Source organism: Quercus lobata, chromosome 10, assembly GCF_001633185.2.
Source record: "Quercus lobata isolate SW786 chromosome 10, ValleyOak3.0 Primary Assembly, whole genome shotgun sequence".
Taxonomy (NCBI): Eukaryota; Viridiplantae; Streptophyta; class Magnoliopsida; order Fagales; family Fagaceae; genus Quercus; species Quercus lobata.
Genome location: NC_044913.1, coordinates 41424846 through 41435850, shown reverse-complemented (window position 1 = coordinate 41435850; position 11005 = coordinate 41424846). Strand labels below are relative to the sequence as shown.

Here is an 11005-nt window from a genome sequence, read left to right as displayed (position 1 = left end):
TCAATGAGAATAGGCTCCACTGTAATATGAATAAACAATTTTTTTTTTTTTAACAAGTAAATTATCAATTCATTTCAACATCTAATTCAACATTAACGTAAGTGAATTAGGGTGAGCTCGTCCTTGAGTGCCTAGAGTTCAATCATGGCAAATGATGTTTTCCTTAGAGATGTTGAGAAGCTATTGATCCAATCACCATCTTCATTTCTCAGCAATCCTTGACCACCCGCAATACTCAAGTTTCCCAAAGAGGAACCATTAGTGTTGAGATTGACCCAATTAATTAGGGGAGGGAAGTCCATTTCCATCATGGAGCTTTGGGTTAGGACTTACGAGTACTTGTTAGAAAGATGAAGCGGTTCCTGTGAAGCCATAGGCCCATAGGTGCCAAACCAGTCCACTATTGGAAATAGAATATTCCCAAGGGATTAGTAGGTGCTTAGAACAATAATGAGAGGCACACTTGGAATGAGGCCATTCCATTCCTCCAAAGGAATAAAAAAGAGAGATTCACAAAAGTTCCTCGCCACTGTGTGGTCTTGAAGAATATAAAATTATGGGTAATGCATTTTATAAAAAGGCCACACGAAGAGCAAGTGGTATCAAGATTAAAATAATAAACAAATGGTATCAACTTCTAACTAGTAGTTTCTAAAACAATTTGGCAACCACATGAGATGTGACTTGATGGTAGGAGTATTTGTCTTAGCACTTAGAGAGGAGCGGTTTAAATGATAGTTCAAGCAAGACCCGTGTAGTACACGTGTTATTAACACCATTGCCGTCACGTGGCATAGAGTTGATGAGCCCACACCAAAACTCACTTTTCAATTCAGAAAAAAAAAAAAAAATATATATATATATATATATACACACACACATATATATTTAGCAACAAAAAGAAAAAAAAAAGTTTATAAAACAGGAATCTTACGAACAAGTAAGCCCAGCCCAAAAATCAATCCAAAGCCATTTATGATTTTATATAGTAATAGTAGCCTAGCCTAGTAGGTATTATGATGTACTAAGTCGAACAATATAAGTCCAAAAAAAGAATGGCCCAGGACTAGGCTCAGGCCCAAATCTATTCCTAACGCGCATTCTCGCATAATTGTTTCTCAAAACCCTAGTAAGGTGAGTGAGGTTCTCAAAAAGTAAACCCATCGGCGAGCGGCAAATCCCTTATAAAAAACCCTTCAAACCCTTTCATTTCATTTCTGCCTCTTTCATCGCTCACTCACTCTAAACTCTCTCTCTCTAAAACCCTCCCCAAACCCTAGCCTCCTCCTCTCTCTCTCTCTCTCACTCGCTCGCTTCCATGGAGTTTTGGGGTAAGCTTCTCATCTCCACTATCATCGTCGTCCTTGTATTAGGGTTAGGGTTTCGTATTTCTGTTTGTATACCTTCGTCATATGCTTCTGTCTCTCTCCTTTCATTTTCGTTCTTGTCCTTAATATTTGTATATTTGCTTCCCTGTTGTGAATATGATTGTTTGTGTTTTTGTTGCCATGGCTGTGTTGTTATGAAAGCTTGGAAGCTACTTGTTGTTCTACCTGCCCTTTTGTTGAAACTGGAAGTTATTTTTGTAAAAATTGTTTTGGTTTTGGTGAAGTGCTTTGTTTTTGTTACTGTATGTTTAAGAATCGTGGTTCATGTTTCTCCGCTTATAGTTTTTGCTTTTTGGAGCTGCTTAGTTCTATAGTTCTATTGTTTTTTTTTTGCTGGGAAAGTACTTTCTGGTTTTTCTGCTGACTTTGTCTCTGTTTCTCTATGTGTAAAAGCCGTGGTTTATCTTTCTCATGTTTTTGTTTCTTATGTATGGAGCTGCTTAGTTTTTATTTGGTAACTTGGTATAATTCAAAATGATTTTCCAAAATGTTTTAAGTTTAGTAAAACGCAGGCAATTATTAGTTAGTGTTATTTTCTTTTGGTTCTTGAAAAGAATGAGATAAAGGAGAGGAAATAACCCCCCAAAGAATTAAACCCATATTTTAAAGCCTTTTTCCCTTATGCCTTTTGTGTTAGTTTGTGTGTGTTCTTTACAATCTAAATGAAAATGGAACTCCTGTGGTTCTAGATTGCCTTTATGATTTGCCATAACGTCATATTTTCTGTTGTGTATAACATTGGAGCTGTGGAGCTGTGAGCCTTTTTGTCTCTATTTCCTATATTGTTGTGGTTTTAAATGGGGGAATGATTATGGTTCAGTAGTTTTTCCTGTTGTATGATTTGGTGGAATAATGTTTGTCTCTTGCATTACATTTTTTGTTAATGCTTGAAATCACTCTGTTGATTTACTAACTATTGTCAATAATGATGGGTATTGCTTGAGAGTCTCTTGTTTTTTTTTTGGTCAACTCCTGCACATACATGCCTGTTACCTTCTCCAACTTAGTAATGTACGGTCGTGGCAAATCCACTAGTCATACAATGTTGATAACTATTAGTGCTCTGTATCTGTTTTATCATATCCACTGGCATACAGATGTTGAATAGTTTCTTTTTGTGTTAATCTCAAGGTGTTGAAGTCAAGGCAGGGCAGCCTCTTAAAGTATCACCTGGAGAGGAGAAGCTCATTCATCTTTCACAGGTAAAAATTATTGTGTTTTTACTGTTGTTTTGTAGGGTTAATTGATATATTGCTGTCTAGTTTTGCGTGTGTTGGAAATGTTTAAAATTATGCGTTTTGATTCAGGCATCCCTGGGTGAGTCTAAGAACAAGGGAAATGAATCCACACCTATCTTTGTGAAGTTTGGTGATCAGAAGCTTGTGTTGGGAACACTTTCCCAAGAGAAATTCCCTCAGCTATCGTTTGATTTGGTTTTTGAGAAGGAGTTTGAGCTCTCTCACAACTGGAAAAATGGGAGTGTATACTTTGCAGGTTACAAGGCTGCTGCTACGTATGAAGAAGAATATCCTTAACATTTACCTAATTTTTTCAGCAAATCGAGTCTTTGATAGTTACTTTCTCTTGAAATTTGGTGCTTGTCTTAAGGGGTTGATGTGATACCCAATGCTAACATCCTAAAGTATTTACTGAACTTGTAAGCTGTGCATTTCTGGCAATGCATGTGGACAGAAAAGCTTGAAATGGATGGGCATCTTCCCTATAACTGTATTAGTTTTAGAAAATAACTGATCAATTGGTTTCCCCTATATTAGTTTATGTAAATAACTGATCATATTTTTGAGTCTAAAAAGCTGGTTACCTAATGAAATCATTATCATTAGGACACCATATTTTGGGATCATTCTAACATGTGTTGCATATGGAAGGTCTGTTTCTCTCTAAATTATCTGTTGTTTCCTTGACTCTCTGGTCCCTTGTCTTTTGCCACTGAGCCTGCTACTGGTGAGTGATAAAAATATGTTTTCTAAAATTTCTAATGTCTTTTCAAAATGTGATTGTGAAATATTTACCAATTTCAAACTTGTGCAGATTCTGATATGGATTCATTTGATGAAGAAGACGAAGAGTTGCCACTGAACATTGCAGAGAATGGTAGATGATGCTTCTGAGATCTAATTTTCTGTCAGCTGAATATTATTTTCTATTTTAAGCCCTTGCTGCCTCTGACTGCTAAAAAAATTTCAGGTAAGGCTGGCCCAAAGGTTGCAGCAGTTAAAAGTATTGCTGCACCTTCTGAAAAGCAGGTTAAGATTTCAGAACCAAGCAAAGATGTTGAGGATGATGATTCGAGTGGATCTAGTGATGAGGTATACTGCTGTTATATTATTGCAGAAATTCTTCTAATCGGAATGTCATAGATACTCACTTTTGACCCTTAGGTGAATCACTTTGCATTGTTGTTATATGCATGAATATCTTCTGTTTATGGTTCTGTGGTAATTTGCCTTGGCTCAAATATAATTTGTCTTTCTACAAAAAGTAACATCAAAGGAATGCGTCTCTGCATTCTTGTTCTCAAATGGGACTAAAAATTGTGTTTGGGAGTGTTCTGATGGATCAATTTTTGTTTTGTCTACAAGCCCTTCATCTACATTTCTTCAACTTATTCTGCTTAGGGGGAAAATTTTGGTTGGTGAATTTAATGCAAGATTGATATCAATGTGTTGTAGATTTTAATGGATGAAGAATTCTTACTTAGCCTGTCTTGGGTCCTTGCCTTAATGCAATTACAGCATTGCTAATTGCACCTTTATGTTGCTCTGTAGGCTTTACATTTTCTGTTTTCATTTTCTGTTTTTAATATGCTAATTGAAAATAATTTTACCAGCTTTAAATTTTAATGTGTTGCAGGATGATGATGATGATGATATTAGTGGTGATGAGGATGAGGATATGTCTTTCGGTTCTGCTGAGGATGATGATGAGTCTGATGATGAGCCTGAAGAGACACCTAAGAAGGTATGGAAATATATCTTGTATTCTCTATAACTCTCTCTTCTATCTATTTGAATATTTTTCACATTGCTGATATATGTTTGCTGATATCACCTCTTTTTGTTGAAGGTTGAATCGAGCAAGAAGAGACCTTCTGAATCCGCAACTAAAACTCCAGTCCCTGCTAAAAAGGCAAAAGCAGCTACTCCTCAAAAAACTGGTGAGTTTGTTTCTATGTTGTCCAAATTTGTGGTTGCTTGCTTTCTATATGTTTGTTGTTCTAATAGTCCTTTGACCTAATGGCACCTTAAACTAAGGGTCCAGGGGTTTGATGATCATGTTTTGTCCCTACAATCAAAGTTGACCTTCCATTTCTTATTCTGGTTTTGTGTTATTTGTTTGTTTTCTAAAAAATCCACAGATTACATGGGAAATATCTATTTTTGCAACAGTTCCACTCTCTTTTCATGTGTGTTTAATTCCATGTCAATTGTCTCATCTCTTGTCCACGCTGATAAGTCATGCCTTTTGTCGTGACATGATTGGAATCAATATTTTTTCTGGAAATATGTATTTTCCTGTGACATGATTGGAATCAATAATTTTCTGAGTAAAGCTTACTAAACTCTGCACCTTCAACATGATTTCCTATTTTTTGTTTATATGCTTTAGATGGTAAGAAGGTGGGTGGTCATACAGCAACTCCACATCCTTCCAAGAAGGCTGCAAAGACTCCTGCAACTAGTGAGCAATCTAAGCAGAAGTCCCCAAAATCTGGTGGTGCATTCTCTTGCCAGACCTGCAGCAGGTATGTTTACTCACACCACTTTTCTCCAAGTCTATAAGTGATGTTGCTTTCTATTCTCACATGCGTCTCTATATATGCACAGGACTTTTGGCTCTGAAGTCGGTCTTCAGTCCCACACAAAGGCTAAGCATGGTGAAAACTAGTGACTGGGCTATCATAACATTTGCTGCTGTAGCATGATCTGGATTTCTCTGGAAATGGATTTATAGAGAGCTAGGGGGTTATTAGATTTTGGCATCATACATGAGAGAGGGTTCTAGTTGAATGTCCTGTTTTTGGAGTCTGTCTTTCCGGATTTAGTCCTCATATTTTTGGATAACGTAAAACGAGGTTATTTTTACTGTGTTATTATGATTTTTTCTTCTTGCTTCGGTAATCTGCTTTAATTTACATAACATGGGAGAATGATGGAAGTCTTGGGAAGGCATCGGTTGCCATTTGAATCTGGCCATTTGCTAAGAGAGTTGAACAAACTATTAAGTATGAATGTCTGATCCAAGTAGGGTTGTCTTTCTCAAATGAGAGAATTTGGCTGCAATTGTTCGATATAACTAAGTCAAAATCATTACTTAAAATAAGCACTTTAAATAAGCACAGATATGGCTCCATAATGAATTGTCTACGGTATGTAATGATTATTTAATGTCTGAATTTGTTTCTTATTTGTTTTTGGAAGAATTTATCAAAATTAGTAGTTAAGAAAACTGAGAATTGAGGCGAAATCAAAGTTCAAAACTAGGTAATGCAAAAAACCAAGAAGATTGGAGAAGATCGAGTGTGTGAGTTAACAAGGCTTTCGTGCTTTGAAAGAAACGTCTTGCTGACAACCCCTTCAAGCCTGGTACTCATGTTTTTGAGTATCTCTGTCATGAAGTTGCATGAATCTATTCTTTGGGGTCAAGGAAAAATAAGTTCCCTGAAAATGTGCAGTTCTGTTTTTGATTTTTTGGAGCCCAGATCCAGATAACGAGCTAAGTCGAAACCTATTCAATGTCGTGTGCATTGAAAATTACTTAAAACATGGAAGAGAGAGAGAGGACGTTTGATTTATTTTCAGAACGCATGATATTTTTGCTTTTCTGAATTGCATATGTTTTGCAAGTAAATGATCAGAAGCTTGTCCTTTTGCAAATCACTCTAAATCTAACGCAAATTATAGAAGTTGGTCTGTCATTAATATTCAGGTATTAACTGGGAATTTGTTTCTTATCTGTCATTAATATCGTACATAAATTATAAGGAAAAAGTAAACTAAATTGGCGTAAAGAAACATATACATTTAGAGATATTAAAAATGAGTTTAGTAACTTCACTGCATATTTGTAGCCTTCTTAAAATAAGATTATTATTATTATTATTTTTTAAATCATGAAACCAAAAATAAATGCAAAAGAGTAACGAGATCACAAAAATAAACTAATTTGTGTTGTGTTCCCATATTTCATATTATGAAATAAATGTATACCCAACTCTCTGGTTGTCTTCTACTCATCGATAGTGTGACATTAAGACATGGTGTGGGTAAGTGTGTATGCATATGTCTTATAGATGATTTAAAATTAAATCATGGTAGAATATGACTTTACATTGCGCACAAAATATTCTCTTTACTTATATACCCAAAATAAAAACTAACTAACCAAATTACCTAAACCTAAATCATATTTAAGCCCCTAATTTAAAAAGAAAAAAAAGATTACCAGTAGGTGTTTCGGTGTCTTGATTGTGGTGGGAGGCCAGTATAACGGATGTGGTGACCCCTCAGATTCCTCTTTTTCTCTTTCAAATGTTTTGTTAGTCTCAGGTATTTTATTTTGGTAATATATAGTGAAATAGTGTCTTTTATTTAACAATCCACGACATTTTTGTGTCTCTCTATCTCTCTCTAGTCTTATCTCATTAGTTATTACTATTAATCCTTACTTTTTTTCTTTCTCTTTTTTTTAAATACTAAAACAGTGGATATGGTAGAAGACATGAAGAATAGTGAAAGGTGTGGTGTAAGCCTAGATAATTAATGAGATAACAGTAAAATAAGATGTAGGGTCCGATTTTTCTGGTCCGGCCCAAGATGCGTGGGACTTTAGACCAGTGAGCCCGGTACAATGAATTTATAGAGAGTGGGCCAAAGAGCTAGACTTTGGTGTATGGACAAAAGTTATCATGGTGCTTTACTCGATCAGGATGAGATGGACTGAGTTCATCTGGGAGAATTGGTCCTCGGCACAGTTTCGGGAACCCTTTCTGGTCCCTCTTATGTGTTGGGGGTCCCCCACCCCTCTGTCTCTCTTTACTCCCTTTTTATAGTAGATTTCTTCCTCTGGATGGAGTCCCTAGGATAGGTGCTTGTCCCATCCGCCCTTCCCTCCAGTTGTTGGGAGTGGTTGTAAGGACAGGGAAGTATGGCCATGTCAGGCACAAGATCATGAACGCAATAATGACAGCCTTTTCCCTAGACACCTCCCTTTTCTCAGTTGTCCTTTTTTGCTATAGTACTTTTCTTGCTCCGTGGTACGATATAGAGTGTCACTACCAGTGGCAGATTGTCTCCTTTATCCTCGACTATATCCATGCCGAGGAGGATTCTCCTCATGGCCGAGGAGGGGTCTTTCCTTAGGCTGGGCCCTTGGCCCAAATGTAAACATTCGCATGGGCCTCCGGGTCTTTTACCCCCCACAATATTTACCTCCCACATAAGATAATGTGAACTTTTGGGTAACCAAAAAAAAAAAAAATACACCTTAATGAAAGAGGTAAAAAAAAAAGGCTAAATGCAAAATTAGAGTGCCCCTTGGCAGGACCTCATACACTCTCGCATGAGGTCTCTGAGAGAGACATCTGTAACAACTTTTATTCTACAATATTCCTCAAATTTTTTTTTTTTACTCATTCCTTGAACTGAATAATTGTAATGGTTATGTGTGTGCAATTTATAATTGTTGTTTCACTGCATATTTATAGCTTTCTCAAGGTAAGATTAATTTTTTTTTTTTAAGTCATGAAACCAAAAATAAATGCAAAAGAGTAACGGGACCATGAAAATAAAATAATTTGTGTTGTGTTCACATATTTAATACTATGAAATAAAAGTATGTCCAACTCTCTTATTGTTTTCCACTCATTTATAATGCGACATTAAAACATGGTGTAGGTAAGTGTGTATGCACGTGTTTTATAGATGATTTAAAACCATGGTAGAATATGGTTTTACATTGCGTACCGAATATACTCTCTACTTATATACCCAAAACAAAAACTATCTAACCAAATTACCCAAACCTAAATCATATTTAATCCCCTAATTAAAAAGAAAAAAAAAAATACCCAAAGGGGTTTCAGCGTCTTGATGGTGGTGGGAGGCCAATATGACGGAATCGGCGGCCCCTCAAATTTCTCTTTCTCTCTCTTTCAAATGTTTTGTCAGTCGCAGGTCTTTTATAGTGAAACAATGCGTTTTGATTTTGTAGTAAAACAATGTGTTTTATTTAACAATCCACAACATTTTTGTGTTTCTCTATTTCTCTCCAACGCCTTATCTGGTTAATTAGTACTATTAGTCCTTAATTATTATTTTTTTGCTTTTTTTAAAATATTAAAATGGTGGGTATGCTAAAAGACATGAAAAAGAGAGAAATGTATGATGTAAGCTTAGGCAATTAATGAGAGACTAATGAGATAACAGTAAAATAAGTTAATGTAAACTTTTGGGTAACAGTAAAAAAAACTTAATGAAAGAGGTAAAAAAATGCTAGATGAAAAATTAGAGCGTCACTTGGCAAGACCTCATGCACTCCCGCATGAGATCTCTACTTATATATATATATATATATATATATTGATGGTTATTCCTTTATAACTCCTAATCACTAATCAACATGAGTCTCAATAAACTTCGTGATAGGACTTTATCATACATACAAAATAAGCATAGATATATATATATATATATATATATATTAAAGGATATTGCTATTGTATTCATCCTTATAAGAATTTAAGCATAGATTAAATTTTCATTATTTTTGACAATTTTACTTTGATTCCTTTATAATTTATATATTGTGTTGATTTAAATGAATTTTTTCTCAAGCTTTCAGAGGATGGACTTTAGATAAAATGTTCAACTTTTATACACCAAGCATTAACTGTAAGTCTTGTACATGGAAGGAATTAAGAATATGGTCCATTTTGGTCGACCTTAGCATTTGTCTAGACATCAATTTTCTCACTTGCCAAAAGTCCGACTTATTTTATGCGAAAGTTTCCTTGATTATTACTTGTATACAAAATTCCAGGATCATTAAATTGGAATAGGTCCCTTACTAACCTAACCAATTAGAATAGGATGAAATTTCTTCCCAACCACACTAAACGTTGCGAACACTCTAAATTTTTTCTGCATCTCATAATGATATGTTGTTGATAGGTGTCATCCAAGTCCAACATGATTGAGAGTTGTAATTGAGATTATGGCCCAGAAGCTTTACTATTCAATACTTTGCAAGAAAAATTAAACACTCATTTGATGTAATAGGAGACTATGGAATTTGACACTGTATACAGTAGGGTTTGTTCTTGATGTTGTGAAATTGTTGTAGGTACTAAAAACTCTAGTTTGATTAGTTGGCAAGTCATGTTCTTTAATCGTGAAAAGTCTACAAATGAAAACTTTTATATTCCTACAATAAATGTTTTGGAGAGAAAATTGTTAGCCCCCTCATCCCGTTGGGACCCCCTATTTATACAAAGGAAAAATGGTCCAATATTCCTAAGTGTGACTTAGTTACATGGAATTTTTGTGCAATTGTGCCTAGATTTCTTTTAAAAATTTAATTATAATTTTAAACTCTAATTTGGTGATTTTTATATGATTTTTGTGGTTTGATTTTGATTTAGTAAAGACAAATTAGCCAAAAGAAACGAAGGTAGAGCTATTAAAGAAATATGTACTGTAGGGACAAAATTTGGAGCCCAAGCCTGAACTGCACGAAATCCTGGTCCAAAAAAGCCCAATACAATGAATTTTGTAGAGTATGGGTCGAAGAACTAGGTTTAGATGAGTTGAGCAATGGCTTGCATGGAACTGAGGGACAAACAGACAAGAATAAAAGCTATTATCGTCAAAGAACCTCAGTCTGAGGAGACTTGGGATTTTATTTATGAGTATAGATCACTATATTAGGGTTCTTTTGCATGCTACAGTACTATCCTCTTTCTTTTTTCCACCCCTATTTCATGGGGGCTTCTTTGTATTATATGGGCTCTTTCTGATCATCTGGGTCTTACACTTGTTGATCATCTAGACTTCCACTTGAGCACCCATCTCATCAGACACCCATTTCAGTCCTTTGTGAGTTGCGGCAGCTAAGGCAACACTGTTCAGGGGTCTTCTCCACATTAATGTAGCCAGAAAAGCAGCTGTAATGCATTTAATGTGGTGGTGGCAGCCTTTCCTTAGATATTTTGAGTTTTCTTCTCTTTCACGTGTTCAGGGGACGTACTTCAACCACTTGAATATACACTTGGTCTGGGTTTGCCGTGTCCGAGGAGAAGTTCCTCCTCGGACCTTCTTCCCTTTGCCATTTATAGTATGTATATGCTTTTTTCACATATGCTCAAGTGAAGTACCCATTAGGATTTCCCTTAATTATGATAAACATATTAATTTTTTTAAAATAAGTTCTATATTTATTAAATGAGATATATATATATATATATATATATGTCGAGGGCCATCTAGTTGAATTGGCACCTCCATATATACAAAGTGTCTGGGGTTTAAGGGAGAAAATTTTCAAATTGTGGGAGTCAAGGAAAAAAGGTTAAAGTTGCAGGATTAGCAGCATATTGT

General features: G+C 35.5%; 1 protein-coding gene across 1 annotated transcript; it reads left to right on the top strand.

Moving 5' to 3' along the window:
* The first annotated feature begins 1166 nt into the window (after positions 1–1166).
* Positions 1167–5544, top strand: LOC115963952 (histone deacetylase HDT1-like). Its single transcript, XM_031083212.1, has 10 exons — positions 1167–1331; positions 2520–2590; positions 2696–2913; positions 3340–3353; positions 3441–3503; positions 3597–3718; positions 4263–4370; positions 4476–4566; positions 5019–5154; positions 5237–5544. Exons 1-10 carry the CDS (start codon positions 1319–1321, stop codon positions 5295–5297), a joined length of 897 nt encoding a protein of 298 aa, XP_030939072.1. The 5' UTR covers positions 1167–1318; the 3' UTR covers positions 5298–5544.
* Positions 5545–11005: the final 5461 nt, after the last annotated feature.